Source organism: Mobula birostris, chromosome 4 (genome assembly GCF_030028105.1).
Source record: "Mobula birostris isolate sMobBir1 chromosome 4, sMobBir1.hap1, whole genome shotgun sequence".
NCBI classification, from domain to species: domain Eukaryota; kingdom Metazoa; phylum Chordata; class Chondrichthyes; order Myliobatiformes; family Myliobatidae; genus Mobula; species Mobula birostris.
In genome coordinates, this window is record NC_092373.1 from 122291882 (window position 1) to 122314456 (window position 22575).

The 22575-nt window shown below is 40.0% G+C and overlaps 1 protein-coding gene across 6 annotated transcripts in view; it reads left to right on the plus strand.

The window, feature by feature from the left end:
- The window catches only part of rapgef2b (Rap guanine nucleotide exchange factor 2b), a 388703-nt gene that overhangs the window by 173890 nt on the left and 192238 nt on the right, over window positions 1-22575 (plus strand). For all 6 annotated transcript variants that reach the window (XM_072256006.1, XM_072256009.1, XM_072256007.1 and 3 more), the window contains one exon: window positions 1639-1806. In XM_072256006.1, the coding sequence (XP_072112107.1) occupies window positions 1639-1806 (168 nt within the window). The remainder of the gene's footprint in view (window positions 1-1638; window positions 1807-22575) is intronic.

Consider the following 22575-nt stretch of genomic DNA (forward strand, 5'->3'; position numbering starts at 1 on the left):
CAGTCTGTCCCATCTCAGCCACTGAAGCTTGTAACTTGTCTAGAGTTGTCATGGGTCTCTTGGTGGCCTCTCTCTTTAGTCAGTTTTTGAGGACGACCTGCTCTAGGCAGATTTATAGCTATGCCATATTCTTTCCATTTCTTGATGATTGATTTAACTGTCTTCCGAGGATATTCAGTGACTTGGAAATTTTCTTGTATCTATCTCCTGACTTGTGCTTGGAGTATTCTTTTGTCTTCATGGTGTAGTTTTTGCCAGGATACTGATTCAGCAGTGTTGGACCCTCCAGACACAGGTGTATTTTTGCTACAATCAATTGAAACATTATGGCTGCACAGTGATCACCATTTAATTAATAATATGACTTCTAAAAACAATTGACTGCACTAGTGATGATTTGGTGTATCATAATGAAGGGAGGTGAATACTGAGGCAATTGATTATTTTGTGTTTTTTATTTGTAATTAATTTAGATCACTGTAGATAACTGTTTCCACTTTGACACAAAAGAGTTATTTCTGTTGATCAGTGTCAAAAAAGCCAAATTAAATCCACTGTGATTCAATGTTGTAAAACAATAAAACATGAAAACTTCCCGGGGGGGGGGTGTGCGGTGAGTACTTTTTATAGGTACTGTAGATGTGCTCAATGGTAGGGAAGGCTTTATACGTGATGAACTGGGCCATATCCATTACTTATTTGTAGAATTTTCTGCTTAAGGACATTGGTCACAGCAACAACCTCTTACTCAATGTCAGCAAGTCTAAGAAGCTGATTGTTGACTTCAGGAGAAGGAAACCAGAGGTCCTTGAGCTGGTCCTCATCAGAGGATCAGAGGTGGTGATGGTCAGCTACATTAAATTCCTTGATATAATTTCAGAGGACCTTTCCTGGGCCCAGTACATAAGTGCAATTGCGAAATAAGTATGGCAATGCCTTTACTTCTTTAGGAGTTTACGAAGATTTGGTATGACATCCAAAACGTTGACAAACTTTTATAGATGTGTAGTGGAGAGTATATTGGCTGGCTTTATCACAGTCTGATATGGAAACACCAGTGCCCTTGACTGGAAAATTGTTTCATGTTCACTCCTGCAGTTGTAGTTCTTTAGACTGAAAAGATATTTGTGGTGCAAAGCAATGGCTGCACCTGGTCATCTAACCTCTTTTGCTATAAATGCAGTGTTAGCTGCAAAATCTCAAAGTTGTGGGCTGGAAAGTACTTGATACAGATTGTCAAATGAAATATAGTCCACTGTCAAAGGAATATTGTTTTTTCCACTTTGCTCTTGGCATTAAAAATGCATTGTCCAGCATTCTGGAAGATGTACAACAGAGGAGGAAAATAGAGAGTATAGAGCAGAACTTCAAAAATATTTATGGAATCTGTAGAAGGAAACTTCTGAGTACATAATAATATAATGGGCTTTTCATCCTATTTTCTTTGAAGCTTGGCAATACTTGCTGTGAGCTGTTCTGGATTCCCCTAACACAGATCAAAATATTAATGTTGTTACTGCTCCATTTATTTATTCACTGTAGATTCAGCATATTCACCAGCAATTCCAGAAATCAAGTGTTGAATTCTTCTGAAAACTAACATAATCCTTTAATAAAGTGTGTTTGTTTGCTTTAAAGGTGGACTACATGGATGAAAATGAGGAATATTTTCAACGACAGGCTTCTCACAGACAATCTCGTAGGCGATTTAAAAAAATTAACCAGAAAGGAGAGCGGCAAACAATCATTGATACTGTGGATCCTTATCCTGTAGGAAAACCACCTTTACCAAGAGGATATCATACAGTGAGTATTTTTGATTAATTTTATTCACTAGATCTTTTTATTGGCCATGAATAAACAGTAATGGATCCTGTAAATTGCAGTCAAAATATTTAATTTTAAAAAATCTGTTTAAGGTACTGTAACATTATTGCTTGTTACAAAACTCAATCAGGTTTGATATCTGTGTAGAAATCTAACTTGTATTGATGAGACAAACGTCAAATCTTTATCAAATTCAAGTCTTGTGTGTGCTTTGAGTTTGGTAATTCCTGGCAGAATTAGTATTACTGAAGTAAAAAGTCCCTGGATTTCAGATGGGGTGAGAGTTGACTTGGTTGTGTCGTATTGTCTTTAGATATCTTTCAAGTGCCTGATTCATTTAGGAAAAATGAGTAGGTTGTTGCTGACTCCCATGGAACTATATATTGAAGTAGAAGCTGTTGCCTTTTGACAAAGTCAGTGTAGGTGCAGAGTGAAATGTGCCAGTCTTTGCCAAATGAACTCAGATTCTTACCTTACTAGTTACAAAACAGAGTTGATGTGCTTCAAAACATCCAATGTGGTATCAGAGAGTTTGGAGAAATTTGATTTACAAAAAAGTTTTAACAAGGACCCAGAGTAACTTATTTGTAAGTTATTAAAGTAATAAATCACTTTTTATGTCTGTTAGTTGCAGATCATATATCCGTGAGTATAAGATATAAAAGTGTGTGGAAGCTGCTGGGCTGAAATAATTAGTTCTTGTGTTATAAATACTTGCAGAACTTTGCAAACATTTTACCATGCCAAATAGTTGCTAAGTCTGCTTTAAGTTGTGTGCCTGGTGTTTGAGATGGTGTATTTAATCATTTCCATACAGTGGTGCTAGAAAGTTCGTGAACCCTGTTGAGTTTTTTCTATTTCTGCATAAACATGATTAAGTTGTGATCAGATTTTCATGCAAGTCCTAAAACTAGATAACGACCCAATTAAATGACTAACACAAAAAACCCCCATCATTCTTGTTCATTTATTTATTGGAAATAATGATCCAATATTACACATTTTTTGGACAAAGTATGTGAGGCTCTGGGGTAATGCCTTCTGCCAAAGCTATTTGGAGTCACACCTCCAACCTCATCTCATTGATTGGAACACTTGACTCCAAATAGCTTTTGTAGAAGGTATTACCCCAGAGGTTCATATACTTTTTCCAACAAATACATACAGGATATTTTCCCTCAATAAATAAATAAATAAACAAGTTACAGTTGGCCCTCCTTATCCGCGAGTTCCGCATGTGCGAATTCAACCAACCGCGAATCTGGAAAACCCAGAAGTTCTCTCTCCAGCACTTGTTCAAGCATTGTTCGCCTTGCGTCTCGTTCATTCGCTACTTTGTTTCTGTGAAAAAATGGCTCCTAAAAGCAATTACGTGGTCAGAGCAATTCCTCAAAGGCTAAGAGAGAGTGTAATGTGCTCTCTCTCGCCGAGAAATTAGAAATATTAGATCTTTTGAAAAGTGGCATGTCGCATTCTGAAGTGAGCCGTAAGGTCGGTAAGAACGAATCAAGCATTCGTACAATAAAGCAGAAAGAAGCTGAAATTCGTAGAAGTGTTAGTGCTAGAGATGGCTGGCTGGCTATGTAAAGCGCTACAGCCTCAAGAAGTTAAAGATCACGGGAGAATTGGCATTGATTGATGCCGAGGCGGCATCAGCGTTCCCAGAAGAGCTACGATGGTTGTGTCTGTACTGAACATGTTACAGATTTTTTTTCTTGTCATTATTCCCTAAACAATACAGTAATAACTATTTACATAGCATTTACATTGTATTAGGTATTATAAGTCAACGGAACAGAAACTCTGAGGGCGGCGGGTCCTGTGCTGCCCTGGGTCCTAAAGTCCACCCACACTGAGACAGGTTAAATAAGGGACTTGAGCATCCGTGTTTTTTGGTATCTGCAGGGGGGGGGGTCTCGGAACCATTCCCTCACAGATAAGGAGGGCCGACTGTATAATTTTTTTTGTGTTTGTTATTTAATTGGGTTCTCTTTATCTAGTTTTAGGACTTGTGTGAAGATCTGATCACTATTTAGGTCATGCAGAAATAGAGAGAATTTTACAGGGCTCACAAACTTTCTAGAACCACTGTAGATGCTGCTTGAACTGTAAGGTTCCTCCAGCATTTTGTTGCTTTGGATTTCCAGCATCTGCAAACTTTGTTTATATTTTCTTCTTTCCTGATTAAATTACAAAGGTGGTTTCAGCTCCAAAAGTATTTAGTTGTTTCAAATCAAACACCTATTTTTCAAAGTCTTTTCACTTCTTTTGGATTTAAAGTTTCTTTCATATTTGTATTTTTTTGTGAAAGAACAATAGCATTTGGTAGCTATGTAGTTTCATTGATGAACTGTTTAATTTGAGATGTGAGGTGCTCCCATGAAAAAGGAGTTCTAGTAGTGTCAGTGTTATCATTTCATAATGCTACGATTCCATTCCTGAACATAGTGTAAGATATAGAAGTATTTAAATACTGTCACTGATGGGCTTTCATCCCTTCAGACCGTCCTTTTTCTTTGAAATTATAATTGCTTTTTATTTAAAAGAAAGACATGAAAAATGTGACAGTAAAACAGGATGTCCTTTGTAGTTTGTGATTTATTTTAAAAGTTATCCTTTTTGTTAATTTCCTTGGTCTATTGATTCTAACTTTGTCAATCCATACAGCATGAGACATATTGCTTTAGGCTATGGTTTTAAGAACATGCATCTCATATCCTTGTAAGTTTTGATGCTGAGATGCATCCTAGAATGCGCTAGGATGCATCATCAGTGATGTAATCTGGGGTCATTGGATGTTTCGGGTCTTTCAACATCAGGCACTTTAGCCCAGGTGACCCAGCTACCGCCCAGCAGCATCGGTCCGTGGGTCACACCTCTTGATCCATAGCCATCTGGAAGCTCGCTCAGCAGCCTCCATGATGGTTCTCTTGGCTCTCTTCTGTACAGCCCATGTAAAGCCAAGGAGTGTGTAGCGAGCAGCCAGCAAAACCTCTACAAAATACCTCTATAGGATATGATTTTAAGAAAATGCATCTCATATCCTCGTAAGTTTTGATCATTGTAATAGAAGGAACTAGAACATTCTATCATGACTGTATTGGTATTGCCTATGTGATGCTTTTTAAATAAAAGCCAATTTTGTCTCTATGACTTTTCAGTTGGTCAATATATTGTATATTAAGAAAACTATGAATGGTAAGATAAATTTATATTTGAAAGATTTTATAATTTTAATTGACTCTTAAATGTACTACTAAACATTTTTAAAATTGCAAATAGAAAACATTTTGTGGGAAGAAGAGTGTGATGGCAACTCCTCTTATCTGAAAATTTAGCACGAAAAGCCAGTGACTGCAATAATTAGCAGTGCTGAATTGAGAGAATGTGAAAATAAATGACATCCATTCATTGTAACTAAAAAGATTGGACAACCAGAAGACGATTCATTGCAGGGATCAATACTTGATTATGATAGGATAAATAAATGAAATCGGATGACCGCAATCCCACTATGATGCCACGTGTATACTGGAGGAGACAGTATGCTGAACAGTATAACAGGTTCCAGGCAGGTTGAAAGGACAACGAGTGAAATACTGTTTGAAAGGAACTTTGCAAATAAATTGGTATATTTGTATATTATAATGTCTTGAAGCCAAAATCTCAAATGCACTTCAAAGAGTATTAGATTTTATTATTTGAATCAGTACAATTAAGTAGAGATTTATGTTAAGCCATGATGACTTTGTTTTAAAATATCTCTTGGTAACTGCCATTCGAGTGAATGTTCTCTTTCATGACCTATTTTGTTCAATGACAAAGTATTCAAGCATGATTTCCTGCTTTGTGTGTTGTTCTTGCTTCTAACCTTTTGAAGGACATTTTGTAATTTCTGTAAATTTGTAAGTGTCAGATGCACTGAAGATGTCAAGGAGAGTTTGAGAGGACAAGTGCATTAACAGTGGTGAAATAAGCCATTCATTGTTTTAAGATAATTTTCAAAATTGGTAATTTTTTAAAATTCAGTCTTATTTTATTTGGTTGTGATGGAACTAGCTGAAGGAACAAGGAAACATTCTAGGCAAGTTTCAGTTTAGCATTTCTAGGAAACTGAAGCTGACAAAATGCAGATTTGATTTTTTTCACTTTATGAAATCTGAACGCCATTAATAAGGTTAATTTTACTGACCTTCCCTAATTCTCACTTGTGATGGCAAGTAGTCTTGTTGTGTTACTGCCCTTTGAGTTAAGAAGCTCCACAGTGCCTTTGGGTTGATAGTCCAGGACTTTGACACAGTGGCAGGAATATATCATCATCATGAGGTGCCATGCCCAGTTTGAGCTTTAACTGCCATGGCCCACACACTCCTGTTTCGGGTCAAGTGGATCAATTAATTGGTATTCATTTCCACTTCTCTGGCTGTTGTCTCCATCATCATTTATCTTTGTCTTCCTTTTGCTTTCTTCCCTTCAATCTTTCTCATAATTACAGTGCATTCTAACTCCTCTTTCCTAATCACATGTCCAATGAAGTTACATCGCCTTTTCCTGATCTCATACATTATTTCTCTTTTTGTGCTTGCTCTGTTCATGACATTCTCGTTAGATATTCAAGTGTATATTCCCCCTGCTCAATTCGCTTTATACTTATGACTGTGAGGCGGAACGCAGCTCCAATGCCATATTTAAGTTTGCTGATGACACCGCTCTCATTGGCCGAATCAGCATATAGGAAGGAGATTGAAAATCTGCTTGAATGGTACCACAACAACAACCACTCACTCAATGCCAGCAAGACCAAGGGGCTGATTATTAAGTACAGGAGGAGGAAACTGGAGGTCTATCAGTCAGTCCTCAGTGGGGGATCAGAGGTGGGGAGGGTCAGCAACTTTAAATTCTGCAGTGTTATAATTTCAGAGGATCTGCCCTAGGTCCAGCACACAAGGCTATTACAATGAAAGCACAGCAGAGCCTCTACTTTCTCAGAAGTTTGTGAAGATTCAGCATATCATCTAAAACTTTGACAAGATTCTGTAGGTATGTGGTGGAGAGTATATTGACTGGTTGCATTACAGCCTGGTATGGAAACACCAATGCCTTTGAATGGAAAAGCCTACAAAAAGCAGTGGATACAACCCAGTCCATCACAGGTAAAAAGCCCTCCCCACCATTGAGCACATCTACAAGGAATATTACAGGAAAGCAGCAACCACCATCGAAGACCCTCACCATCCAGGCCTTGCTTTCTTCTTGCTGCGTGCAGAAGGGTGGGACGGAGAAGAGGAGAGCTGTTGTCATTGGAGACTCTGTAGTCAGGGGAGCAGACAGGAGATTTTGTGGACCTGAGAAGGACACCCGCATGGTTTGTTGCCTCCTGGGTGCCAGGGTCCGGGATGTCTCTGACCGGGTGCATGACATCTTGGTACGAGAGGGAAAGCAACCGGAAGTCGTGATGCATGTTGGTACCAACGACATAGGCAGGAAGAGGGATGAGGTCCTGAAGTGTGAGTTTTGTGAACTAGGCAGAAGGCTGAAGAACAAGGGTGGTGTTCTCAGGATTGCTGCCATTGCTAGGTGACAGTGATGGTAAGAATTGGAGGAGATGGCAGTTGAATGTGTGGCTGAGAAGTTGGTGCAGGGAGCAGGGTTTTAGATTTTTGGATCATTGGGATCTCTTCGGGGGAAGGTGGGACCTGTATAGATTGGATGGGTTGCACTCGAAGGGGGAGCAATATCCTTGCAGGTAGGTTTGCTAGCATGGTTCAGGAGGGTTTAAACTAATTTGCAAAGGGGATGGGACCCTGAGCGATAGAGCAGGGAAAGAAGAGCATGGAGTAAAGCCAGATCTAACATATAGAGAGTCTTTGAGGAAAGAGAAGCAGAATAAACGGTGTAAAGGTAGTAAGGGAGAAGGGCTGAAGTGTGTGTACCTCAATGCAAGAAGCATCAGGAGCAAATGTGATGAACTGAGAGCTTAGGGACATACATGGAATTATGATGTAGTGGCCATTACAGAGACTTGGCTGGCACCAGGACAGGAATGGATTCTCAATATTCCTGGATTTCAGTGCTTTAAAAGGGATAGAGGGGGGGGGATGGGGAGGAGGGGTGGCATTACTGGTCAGGGATACTATTACAGCTACAGAAAGGGTGGGTAATGTAACAGGATCCTCTTTTGAGTCAGTATGGGTGGAAGTCAGGAACAGGAAGGGAGCAGTTACTTTATTGGGGGTATTCTATAGGCCCCCTGGTAGCAGCAGAGATACAGAGGAGCAGATTGGGAGGCAGATTTTGGAAAGGTGCAAAAATAACAGGGTTGTTATCATGGGTGACTTTAACTTCCCTAATATTGATTGGCACCTGATTAGTTCCAAGGGTTTAGATGGGGCAGAGTTTGTTAAATGTGTCCAGGATGGATTCCTGTCACAGTATGTTGACAGGCCGACTAGGGGGAATGCCATACTAGATCTAGTACTAGGTAATGAACCGGGTCAGGTCACAGATCTCTCAGTGGGTGAGCATCTGGGGGACAGTGACCACCGCTCCCTGGCCTTTAGCATTATCATGGAAAAGGATAGAATCAGAGAGCACAGGAAAATTTTAAATTGGGGAAGGGCAAATTATGAGGCTATAAGGCTAGAACCTGCAGGTGTGAATTGGGATGATGTTTTTGCAGGGAAATGTACTATGGACATGTGGTTGATGTTTAGAGCTCTCTTGCAGGATGTTAGGAATAAATTTGTCCCAGTGAGGAAGATAAAAAATGGTAGGGTGAGGAACCATGAGTGACAAGTGAGGTGGAAAATCTAGTCAGGTGGAAGAAGGCACCATACATGAGATTTAGGAAGCAAGGATCAGATGGGTTTATTGAGGAATATAGGGAAGCAAGAAAGCTTAAGAAGGGGCTATGAAGAGCAAGAAGGTGGCATGAGAAGTCCTTGGCGAGTAGGGTAAAGGAAAACCCCAAGGCATTCTTCAATTATGTGAAGAACAAAAGGATGACAGGAGTGAAGATAGGACCGATTAGAGATAAAGGTGGGAAGATGTGCCTGGAGGCTGTGGAAGTGAGCGAGGTCCTCAATGAATACTTCTCTTTGGTATTCACCAATGAGAGGGAACTTGATGATGGTGAGGACAATATGAGTGAGGTTGATATTCTGGAGCATGTTGATATTAAGGGAGAGGAGGTGTTGGAGTTGTTAAAATACATTAGGATGGATAAGTCCCCGGGGCCTGATGGAATATTCCCCAGGCTGCTCCACAAGGTGAGGGAAGAGATTGCTGAGCCCCTGGCTAGGATCTTTATGTCCTCGTTTTCCACGGGAATGGTACCGGAAGATTGGAGGGAGGCGAATGTTGTTCCCTTGTTCAAAAAAGGTAGTAGGGATAGTCCAGGTAATTATAGACCAGTGAACCTTATGTCTGTGGTGGGAAAGCTGTTGGAAAAAATTCTTAGAGATAGGATCTCTGGGCATTTAGAGAATCATGGTCTGATTAGGGACAGTCAGCATGGCTTTGTGAAGGGCAGATCGCGTCTAACAAGCCTGATAGAGTTCTTTGAGGATGTGACCAGGCATATAGATGAGGGTAGTGCAGTGGATGTGATCTACATGGATTTTATTAAGGCATTTGACAAGGTTCCACACAGTAAGCTTATTCAGAAAGTCAGAAGGCTTGGGATCCAGGGAAGTTCATCCAGAGGGATTCAGAATTGGCTTGCCTGCAGAAGGCAGAGGGTCGTGGTGGAGGGAGTACATTCAGATTGGAGGGTTGTGACTAGTGGTGTCCCACAAGGATCTGTTCTGGGACCTCTACTTTTCGTGATTTTTATTAACGACCTGGATGTGGGGGGTAGAAGGGTGGGTTGGCAAGTTTGCAGACTTCACAAAAGTTGATGGTGTTGTAGATAGTGTAGAGGATTGTCGAAGGTTGCATAGAGACATTGATAGGATGCAGAAGTGGGCTGAGAAGTGGCAGATGGAGTTCAACCTGGAGAAGTGTGAGGTGGTACACTTTGGAAGGACAAACTCCAAGGCAGTGTACAAAGTAAATGGCAGGATACTTGGTAGTGTGGAGGAGCAGAGGGATCTGGGGGTACTTGTGCACAGATCCCTGAAAGTTGCCTCACAGGTAGATAGGGTAGTTAAGAAAGCTTATGTGGTGTTAGCTTTCATAAGTCGAGGGATAGAGTTTAAGAGTCGCGATGTAATGATGCAGCTCTGTAAAACTCTGGTTAGGCCACACTTGTACTGTGTCCAGTGCTGGTCGCCTCACTATAGGAAGGATGTGGAAGCACTGGAAAGGGTACAGAGGAGACTTACCAGGATGCTGCCTGGTTTAGAGAGTATGCATTATGATCAGAGATTAAGGGAGCTAGGGCTTTATTCTTTGGAGAGAAGGAGGATGAGAGGAGACATGATAGAGATGTACAAGATAATAAGAGGAATAGATAGAGTGGATAGCCAGCGCCTCTTCCCCAGGGCACCACTGCTCAATACAAGAGGACATGGCTTTAAGGTAAGGGATGGGAAGTTCAAGGGGAATATTAGAGGAAGGTTTTTTACTGAGAGAGTGGTTGGTGCGTGGAATGCACTGCCTGAGTCAGTGGTGGAGGCAGATACACTAGTGAAGTTTAAGAGCCTACTAGGCAGGTATATGGAGGAATTTAAGGTGGGGGGTTATATGGGAGGCAGGGTTTGAGGGTCGGCACAACATTGTGAGCTGAAAGGCCTGTACTGTGCTGTACTATTCTATGTCTATGTGTCATCAGGAAGGAGGTACAGGAGCCTCAAGGCCAACACTACCAAGTTTGGGAACAGTTTTACCCCTCAACCATCAGAGTCTTGAACCAGAGGAGCTAACTTCAGTAACCCCAGTACTGAACTCTTTCCACAACCTATGAACTCACTTTCAAGGACTCTTCATCACATGTTCTTGATATTTATTGCATATTTATTTATTTATTTGTTTTCCTTATTTTGTATTTGCACAATTTGTTGTCCGTCTTGTCTGCGATCTTCAATCGATTCTATTGTGTTTCTTTTTACTTACTGTGAATACCCACAGGGGAATGAATCTCAGGGTTGTATATTGTGACATATATGTACTTTGATAATAAATTTACTTTGAACTTTGAGGAAGGTCACTTACTTGGCAGCTCAAGATGATTAGACCTGGTATGCTGTCTTGGGAATCTTTTACATGGATATACTAGAAATCTTAAAGAAGAACTATTACAATAAATAATTTTTCCCTTCAGTTTGGAGTACTGGAGATATTCAAACAGGTTGTGTCTATGCAACCAAAAACAGAAATGGAATAGGCAAATTGACCCCTGCAGCACTCCAGTGTTCAGCATGATCTCCGATGATCTTTTAGTTTGTAGCCCTTTGCTTATCCTAATTCTATGTTTCTCTTAATAAAAAAAAACCTGTTGATCTATGTCTTGAATATATGCAGCACCATGTATCTCTGTAGCCCCTTTATGTGGAATTTCTAAACATTTGCACATTTTGAATGAAGTACTTTCCTCTTATCTCAGTCCTGAATAGATGATTCTGAGTTGGATGATCAGCCATGATCATACTGAATGGCGGTGCAGGCTCGAAGGGCCGAATGGCCTACTCCTGCACGTATTTTCTATGTTTCTATGATCACATATTTTGAAACAGTGATCACTGGTTTTAGACACTCAAGTCAAGAAACCTCATTCTTGTACCTTTTCTTTTAAGTAATTAAAGTATTTTCAGTGAGACGGTTTTTATTCTGTTGAATTCTAGGGAGGCGCTAAGTGCAGCCTTCTTAATCCCTCTGCATGGAAGAATATCTTAATCATAGGTATCAATCTGGTGAACCTTTGTTTTACTCCCTTTATTGTTAAGATATCCTTCTCAGGATTTGGAGATCAGTATTAGAACATAGATCCGTACAGCACAGGAACAGGCCCTTCAAGCCCACAGTGTTGTGCTGAACCTGCTAATACACAAATCAAAATATTCAATACTCAGAATATTCCGAAGTATTGCATATATGGTTTCAATGGGCCTCTATGTTATTGAATAAAAACTCTTCAGTTTTATAGTCAAGATCTCTTGCAGTAAAGGTGATCAACTTATCACTTGTTTTCCTTGCCATTCCTTGCTGTTTATTTCAGTAATTTGTATACATGAATGCTGTGGTCCTTTTGAACTGGCACTTGTCATTCTGTTACAAAAAAAACTTTTGCTATTTTTACTGTGTAAATCAATGACCTTGTATTCTTCCACATTAATTACATCTGCTGTTTGCTTACCCACTCACCTATTCTGTCTGTAATCCCTGAAGTTTTTCTGCATCCTTCTAATAACCTGCATTCAACAAATTTGAATATATTGATGTAGATTGTGAGCAGCTGGGATCTCAGCATCCAGCACTGGCACCACTCTGGTCATAGCCTCACAAACTGAAATTGATGTGCTTAAGGTTTTGCCCAAGGTACGATGAGGTCATAATTTTACCCTTTATTGATTGTAGCGCTTGAGGTTGGACTTAAACAATAGGCAATTGACCGTTGTCATTAATTCATAATTAAAGTGGCTCAAGTAGACCAAACAAAAAGGAAATGTAGACAATACAGTGTGGAGTTTCTTAAATATGAATTTATACCAGCACCAAGCATACAATAACAGACAATGTGTCAGTTTTGTGCAAACGTTTTTTTCAAATGAGGCAGTGAAACCATCCGGGCTTCTTGAACGTTTGAAGAGCATACACTCTGATACAACAAACAAGTACTTGGCTTATTTTCATTCACTTTGTGAAAACTTTCAAAAACAGTAAACACTTCAAAACATGTTTGCCACTTCTCTTAAAAAAAAATGGTTTGAGTACTTCATACAAATTTCATTGCCCATTGCTAAATCTGGAAAGATCCATACAATTGGAAAAATGATTCTGCCAGCAATAAGGGAGGTTCTAAGTATGGTTTTGCATAAGTCACCAGACCAAATAATTAAAGCGTTTCCACACTGTGACAACTCTGTCCAAAAACACACAGTTGAAATGCCTGAAAATTGGAAGATACATCATGCAAGATACTTAGGATACCAGAATTTGGTGTGCAGTTGGATGTTTCAGCTTTGCCAGGCAACCAATCATCGCTTCTTGGTTATGTTTGCTTCTTAAAAGATGAAAGCATAGTTCAAATATTGTTATTTGTGGTTGGATTAGAAACGGGTTAAAAGGGGGAGTCAATTATTTTGGGTTGTTGAAGCAAATTTTCAAAGAGAAGGACATTCGGCTCACCAACATTCTTGGTTGTGCAACAGATGGGGCACCATCAATAATAGGACACTACCATGGGGTTATTCCTTTCTTGAAAAAAGCTGTACCTAATTTATTTAGCATTCACTATGTAATTCACAGTCAACATCTTGCTGCAGAAAACTTAAGTGATCAGCTGTACAAATGATTAAATACTGTTATCACAGTGGTAAATAAAATCAAGTCTGATGCTCTCAGTTTTGAAACTGATGAGATCCATTGAAGGTTCAAATGCTTCACTCAATAATCAACTCAAGAATGTTAGGCATGACATTGCTTATTTGTCAGGATTATTCACAAGGCTTAAAGAAATCAATCTTCAATTGCAAGGAAATAATGTGAATCTTATCAAAGTCATGTCAATTTTCTCCACATTTCTGTTTCAAGTTAACTTTATTTAAGTGTAACATTGGCCGTTGGGACCTTTTCCAATTTCCAGGCCACTCTCAGTTGGAAGAGAAAGGAAGAATATCAGATGATGATCTCAAGTATACTGTACCCACCTGGGTAAGTAGCATGAAGACATGTTAGAGAGATTTCAGGATCTTCTCTCGATCCAAATTCCAGATTGGTTAATAAATCCATTCCTGAACACTTATATTGAGGAATTAACAGGAAGGATGGAGGAGGAACTGATCTCACTATGAAATGTCTTTGAGCTGAATCATATCAAGACTTTTGGTTGCAGAACCAAATTGCTGAAAGCTATCTGCACTGTGGAAAAAGGTTAAGATGTTCTTTGTTGCCTTTCCAACATCATATTTAGTGGAGTGACATGCAAAAGTTTGGGCATCCCTGGTCAAAATTTCTGTTACTGTGAATAGCTAAGTGCGTAAAAGATGAGCAACACACATAAAAGGTGCTGGTGAATGCAGTAGGCCAGGCAGCATCTATTGGAAGATGTACAGTCGACGTTTTGGGCCGAGACCCTTTGTCAGGACTAACTGAAAGAAGAGCTAGTTAGAGATTTGAAAGGGGGAGGGGGAGGGGGAGATCCAAAATGATAGGAGAAGACAGGAGGGAGAGGGATGGAGCCAAGAGTTGGACAGTTGATTGGCAAAAGGGATATGGGACAGGAGGCCCAGGGAGAAGGAAAAGGGGGAGGAGGGGAAAAAGCCCAGAGGATGGGCAAGGGGTATAGTGAGAGAGACAGAGGGAGAAAAAAGAGAGAAGGAAAAAGAATTTATATAAATAATGGATGGGGTATGAGGGGGGAGGTGGGGTATTAGCGGAAGTTAGAGAAGTCGATGTTCATGCCATCAGGTTGGAGGCTACCCAGACGGAATATTAGGTGTTGTTCCTCCAACCTGAGTGTGGCTTCATCTTTACAGTAAAGGAGGCCGTGGATAGTCATATCAGAATGGGATGTGGAATTAAAATGTGTGGCCACTGGGAGATCCTGCTTTCTCTGGCGGACAGAGCGTAGGTGTTCAGCGAAACGATCTCGCAGTCTGTGTCGGGTCTCGCCAATATATAGAAGGCCACATCGGGAGTACTGGACAAATACCGATCCGTGGAGAATGCAGCGGTAGCCGGGAGGCACCCAGCACATCTTTAAGAAAAAAATGCCGAAATAAACAAGCTAATTAATTAGGTGCCACCCGGCACGTAAATATCGGCCCAGATCAGAGGTGATGCAATTGGCAATTGTCTCTGATCTGGGCGGACATTTACGTGCCAGGTGGCACCTAATTAATTAGCTTGTTTATTTCGGCATTTTTCTTAAAGACGTGCTGGGTGCGTCCCGGCCACCGCTGGACCGCTGCATGCTTCATGGATCAGTATCGGTCAGCGGCCTGGAGGGTGGGGGCCACTGCACCACCCCAACCTCCGACGACTCAGCCTAACACATCGGTGTGCTGGGCGCTGTCTCAATTCTGGTAAGTGATACTACACCGTACATACATTATTTCTACTTTAAATCGGCTGTGTGTTTTTACATGTTATTTGGTATGATTTAGCTGCTTCATAGCTTAAAGTTTACTGGGGAGCGCTTGCGCCATGTTTTTGCCGAGAGCGCTTGCGTGAGATTTTCGCTACGGAGAACAGTGCAGGCAATTATTGTGGAAAAGTATTTCCACTTTATATAGGCTGTTATCATTCCTGCTTTTACTATATGTTACTGCTGTTTTAGCTTTTGTGTGTTATTTGGCATGATTTGGTAGGTTATTTTTGGGTCTGCGAACGTTCACAAATTTTTCCCATATAAATAAATGGTAATTGCTTCTTCAGTTTATGACATTCCGGCTTATGAACTGTTTCATAGGAATGCTCTATCTTCAGATGGTGGGGAAACCTGTATTGGATGTTGCTTTCTGGTGACAGTGTTCTTTGCAGATGTGCCCAGTGGTGGGGAGGGTTTTTCCTGTGAAGATCTGGCACGTAGTTAATTTATTTATTTTATCTACTTCAGAAAGTTTCACCTTGCTAATAATTGCTAAAAGTAGCATAGAAGTATGTAATATTCTGGGAAGGTTGAAAATATATCAGATTTAACTGGTTCAATATTCATTCTGTCTGGATATCCCCCTTGTATTATTGTTAATTTATTGTACTAAACATGGTAGGGGCTACTAACTTACAAAATAATGAATAAAACAAAAATACATTAATTTTAGACTTCCTTTGATAAGAAGATTTGATGGCATGATTTTTAAATGAAAAATACTTTAATGGTTTCTTTCATATTTTTAAGCAATTAAAAGGTGAAAAATTATAGAATACACTTTAGGGTCATATAACATAAAACAACATGGTATAGAATCAACATGCAGGTTTTGATCTGAAATGTTGACAGTTCCTTTCTCCATCCCCATCCACATCCCCACCCCCCACAGATGCTGCTTGATCTAGTGAGTTCTCCAGCATATTGTTTGTTGCCCAGGAACAGACCGTCTGCACCAATCATAATGCCAGTCTAAACTAATCTACTTTGCCTGTACATGGTCTGTATATCTCTACATCCTCTTCCTGTTGATGCATTCCTAAAATCCTTGTCGATATCTACTGTTAACCTAAATGCCTTTTAAACATTGCTGTTATATCTGCTTTTATCACCTTCCCTGGCAATGTGTTCCAGGCACCTACCATTCTCTGTGTGTAAAAATATCATCTCACAAATCTGCTATAAACTTTCCCCCTCTTAGTCTTAAAATCTGTGTCATGTAGTATTTGACATTTCCATCGTGGAAAAAAGACTACTACCCTATCTTTGTTCTCATAATTTTATATTCTTATATAAAGTCTCCCTCAGCCTTACACACTTCTGAACAAGCAATACAAATTTATCCAACCACTTAATGCTCTCTAATCTAGGCAACATTCGGCAAACCTGTTTTGCACTCTCTTCAAAACCTCCATGTCTTCTCTGTAATTTGTGGACCAGAACTGCACAAAAGTCTCCAAATGTTGCCAAACCAAAGTTTTATATACAGGTTTCCCCTGCCATCCGAAGGTAGAGCGTTCCTATGAAACAGTTCGTAAGCCGAACTGCCGTAAAGCAAAGAAGCAATTACCATTTTTTTATATGGGAAAAATTTGTGAGCGTTCGCAGGCCCAAAAATAACCTACCAAATCATGCCAAATAACACACAAATCCTAAAATAACAGTAACATATAGTAAAAGCAAGAATGATATGATAAATACACAACCTATATAAAGTAGGAATACTTTTCCACAATCATTACTGCACTGTTCTCCGTAGTGAAAATCTCGCGCAAGTGCTGTTGGCAGAAAATCTCACGCAAGCGCTGTTGGCAAAAACATAGCGCAAGCGCTCTCCAGTGACCTTTAAGCTATGAAGCTGCCAAATCATATCAAATAACACGTAAAAATACACAGCCTATATAAAGTAGAAATAATGTATGTACAGCGTAGTATCACTACTGGAATTGGTTCAGCGCCGAGCACACTGATGATGGTGTGTTAGACTGAGTCATCGGCGTTTGGGTGGTTCAGTGGCCCCCACCCTCTGGGCACCGACTGATACCGATCCGCGGAGCATGCAGGGGTCCAGCGGTAGCCGGGAGGCACACAGCACCTTTAAGAAAAAAGCCAAAATAAACATGCTAATTAATTTGGTGCTGCCCAGCACGTAATTGTCGGCCCAGATCAGTGCCGATTTCCGATTGCATCGTCTCTGATCTGGGCCGACAATTACGTGTCGGGCGGCACCTAATTAATTAGCATGTTTATTTCGGCTTTTTGCTTAAAGATGTGCTGTGTGTCTCCCAGCTACTGCTGCATTCTCCGCGAATCGTGGGGTGGTGGGATACTGGGGTGTCATCTCGTCGCCTGTTTCCATTAGAGCAGGCAGCTCATCTCCTTCTATCTCTGCCCGCCTCGATGTCGAAGGTCGAGGTTCGTCGTCTGCTGTGGCTGATGTGGAAGGCTTGCTTGACTGCTGAGCCTCGCACATTTTTCTATCATACAGTTGTTTGTAAGGACTCAAACCATCCTACAAATATCCCCTAAACCTACGTACCCTTTCAAAATTAAAGTCGTACTTTATCATTGCAGCGAAAATCTCACGCAGTTGCTTCACGTTCAGTTGCTGGACGACTTCACTTTCGGTCTGTTTGCTACTGCATTCAGTTTTGATTGTTATCCTTTCCTCTTCCAATTGCATCAGCTCTTCATCTATCAGATCTTGGTCATGGGATGCCAAAACCTCTTCAACATCATGCTCGTCAGCTTCCACAAGCCAAAGTCACTTTGTCCTTACTTCATTCACCACGATCAAAATGCTTAACTATGTCTAGTTTTACGCTAAGTGTAACACCCTTACGAGCTCTTTTAGGTTTTTCCAATACCTTAGAACTCATCTTGCTAACGGCTGCTCACAGGCACGTGTTTAAGCAATGCCAGAGAGAATGCAGTTCCGAATCCGGGGGAGAGCAGCTGCTCGGGGCGTGTCGCGTGCTGCCTTTCATCGCGCGCTGATTTTCCCCGCATGCTGCTTTTTTTTCCGTAACAGTGAAAACACCTGAAAGCGAAAACAGGGTACTAATGTAGGTCTTTCGTAACAGTGAGGTTTCGTAAAGCGAACGTTGGAAAAGCAGGGAACACCTATATTTGTGTAATGATGTCTTACCTTTCACACTGAGTGTCTTAACTGATGAAGGAAAACATGCTATATGCATCCTGTACCAATCTATCCATTGGCATTATCACATTCAGGGAGCTATGAACTTGCATCCCAACATCATGTATGCATTAATCCTCCTCGGGGTCCTACCGTTTTACTGTATTTTTTCCTGTAGCATTAGACTATCGAGAATCTATTGCCTCACATTTGTCTGTATATAAAACTCCATCTGCCATTTCGCCACCAAATTTTAATTGATCTACCTCCTCCTCCTTTGTCAACTTTCTTTGGCTATCCATGGATCACTATTTTTCATGAAAGGTGTTCTCTTTTCATTATCTGTGAAATTCTCCCCAAGAGGTCCCACCTCTGATCCTTGTGAAATAACACAGGTTACAGACTTCAAATTCACCTCTCAAATTCACTTCCTCTGGTTCTACCCATAGATTTCCTCCTTTGTCCTTGAGTACATCTACCTTTTTAGCTACTATCTTGCTGCTAACATGCCTGTATAATACCGTGGGATTCTTCTTAATCCTACTTGTCAAAGACATTTCATGGCTCCTTTTGGCCTTCCTGATTAAGTTCTTTCCAACTGAATTTATATTTCTCATGAGCCTTGTCTGATCCAAGATTTCTAAACCTTACACATCCTTCCTTTGTCTTTTTGTTTAAACTTACAATATCTCTTGTCATCAAAGATTCCCAATTCTTGCCATTTTTGCCTTTCATCCTCACAGAAACATACTCTCTTGAACTCTAATCAACTGGCCTTTAACAGATTTCTATGTGGCTGATGTTTACTGTCAAACAGCACCTTCTAGTCTACTTTCCCCAGTATCTGTATAATACTATTGTACAAACTTTGTAATTAGCCTTTACCTTATTTTGCACTTTTAGTTGAGGACCAATTTTGTGCTTATGCATTACTATCTTAAAACTTATGGAATTATGGTCACAGTTCCCAAAATGCTCCCTCGCTGAAAATTTGATCACCTGGCCAGAGGTTACCCCATAAGGTCTAGTATGGTCTGATCCTTCGTTGCACTATCAACCATATTATTTCAAAAAACCCTCCTGGATGGGCCTAACAAATTCTGCCCCAGCACTAAGGAGTCCAGGCTAATATTGGGAAAGTTAAAACCACTCACTACAATAACTGTTGGGTTTAGATCTTTTCATGTTCTGGCAGTATATCTGTTTCTCTTGGGTCCTGGTGGCCTATAATATAGAGTACTTGCACCTTTTTTGTTCTGTGTTCTACCCATGTGGTCTTGCTGGATGAACCATTTGAGATGTTCTCTCCATGTATCTGTGATATTCTCCCTAATTATTAGTGCGCTTTCCCAAATATTTTACATTCTTTTAGAAACATCTATATCCTGGAATGTTAAACTGGCAGTCATGCTTTTCTCTCAACCAATGCCTATGATACTGTGGTTCCATGTTCTAATCCAGATTATAAACTCTCTTGTTTTACCCACAATACTTAGTATTAAAGTAAATACATTTCAGACAATCAAACCAACCACATTCATTATCCTGGCCCTGCCTATTTTTGCCAGCAGATTTGCTTGATTTAGTCCCTTACTCCTCTTCACTCACTCCACCTGCTGACCTAACTGCTTCATTTCTTAACCCCCTGCCACACTGGTTTACACCCTCCCAAGTAGCACTAGCACTCCTCCCTTGAGGATATTTGTTTCCTGTAGGTTAGGTGCATGTGTTAATAAGTAACTAGCATAGTTTTTTCTGTTATGAAAACAGCATGTTGATTGCAGGAATTGTTGCTTAATTATGAATAGATGTTAGCCTGAGCACAATACAATGAAGCCAGCATAAGGACGTTATTCTGAGCTGTCATTTCTTTGTTCAGAAGGGATATTGTCAATCGACATTTGCAAGCAAATGGCAGGAAATGGGATTGCTCAGAAATATTAGTGTGATTAATGCTGTCATTTAATGGGCTGTTCTAAAAATAAGTAAGATTCACTGTTGTTTATTGTTAGGAAAATACATTCAATAATTGTACATTGGCTAGTTTTGCTGGAATTTAAACTTGGTGATTCATTGTACAGGATTTTGCCCTGATACACTTGTGTTTCTTCCAAATTTTCTTTGGGTTTTATTTTATGTTAATAATAAGATTCTCAGTAAAGAAAAAGTTTTATGTGTTGTTAAAGAGAAAAGGGTTCTGTTGCCAAGTAGTTATTTGAATGCAGGGAAAATAGATAGTTAAGATGAGGTATTAGTAATTTAAGATTTATGATAGGCTTGGCTAAAGCATGATGCAATTCTTCATTGCCTAGTTAAATTAAAGGTAGGGGATACACATTGTACAGCGTCTCATTCAAAGTCCATTAGAATTGGTTATGCAGTTGAGAAACTGGAATGTTGATGTTTGTGACAAATGCAAATTCAGTTAGCAGCTGGCATTTCTGGAAACCAGAAGTTACTGAATGAGTGCATTTGGCTCTCTCATTTTCTGTCATCCTGGATACAATTAACCTTTTCACATTTGTTGGCTAAACAAATAAAGCTATATTTAAGAACTACTTCAGATTTGTATAATGATTACCACCAGATTGAACAATTAAAAAAAATCCCATTGCATTGCATTACCATGTGATGGGGTGCTTCCATAAACTCCTGCAAATTTCATTTCGGTAGCTTTACAATGTATATTGGGACACGTGTTTCGCTTATGAAGCAAGCAGACATTATCTGCTTATCAGACAGATGGATATTTGGTTTGTGCTTTGAGTGTTGGTATAGTTCTTTGTAAAAGTTTGTTCCAGCAATTGTTGGTTTTGTCAGCAAATTCAAGATGATCCTCAGGTGATATCATTCTGTTATCTGTAAAGTTATAAAGCTGCTTTGTATTTAGTGTGTCTAGTGGTACATTTCATTTTGAAGCAGAGCATGCAATCAATGGACGGGCTCCCCAAGGGACCTACAATGTTAGCTGACAGAAAACAGGCTCTTGATTATTACTTTATCCTGATTTACCCTTCTGTTAGTTCCACCTTTGCATACGTAACTTGTATAGCTAAAGGGCGGGGGTGGGGGAGAGACGAGTCTCTGAAACAACGCTGTCTGATTATTCTGACACAAAATTCAGTTTGCGATGCATAGGGAACACTGTTTCGATTTTTGACTGTAGAGATTATATGCAAAACTGCAGCATTCAGTCTTTTCAAAAGGCATGGTGTACATTTCCTAAGGGATCTATAGAATGATTTGTGTGAAAAATTTCTTCTGCCCTTCTGAATATTTTGAAAGAAACCTTTTTTTGCTGTCCAGGAAATGGCTTTTCTTCTCCGTTGCTATGCCAACTGCTTGCAGCCATGGCCCTCTAAAGTAAGCATGATAATGCAATTACAAAATATTCCATTTTGACATTAACTTTGGCAGTTTATTTTGCTTGTGACACGTTACTGTGACAAAATAACTGGTGGTATAGTATATTTGTCTTGTGTGTGAGAAATAGACCTGTTAAACGTCTGTCACTGTCGTGGTGTGGAGATTAATTGTTGAAAGTTGGTTAGCTCAGCTAGCAGGAACCAGCAGCGACCACTCTATCAGCTTTGTTAGCAGACAGGGAGGTGGTCCTATTCATATGCACAGCCCTAATTCTTAGTTGCGAATGAAACGGGAGTATTAACAATGCCTTGCAGAATGCTGTAGGCTGGTTTCTAGTCCTCAGCTAATCTACTACTGCATTAAGCTCTTTTGAGAGAGTCTGTGCGGTCAGCCATTTTAGTTTTCTCACAGCCATCGGATCTGCTCTTGTGAAGAAAGCTAGATGTCTACTTTTACATTGTCTATTTTTTCTTTAATATTTGAGGCATACTTAGTTGTTTTTAGCCTTTTAAATATGAGGAAAAAAAAGGATCTGTTTCACTGATTTTCGCTTTAATGGCAAATCAAATTCTGTTGGTTGGTAATGATATCCAGCTGCAGCATTTACATGGTGTGATGGGTGAATTGATGAGCTGAAATGAATCAGTCCATGATGTTTAAATTCAATTCAGCACACATTTCTGCATTATGAAACCATTATCAGTTGCAACTAATCATCCAATCATGGGACAGCAAGATAAAAACGCAGTGAGTATTTTACAGCTGCTTACTGCTGTAATTAAAAATTATTGTATATTTACATTTATGCCTTTATAATAGTTGTATTGATTATTTTGGTGTTGAATCTTTTGTGATGGTGTTCAGTATGATGGAAAGCCTAATGGTAAGAGTGTTACTTCAGCTAATTGTTATTTAATGATTACTTTCCTGTGCTGTTTTTGAGTTAATTTATTTGTGTGGTGTTGGTGTGGATTGAGTTCAGTTGAGATGATCT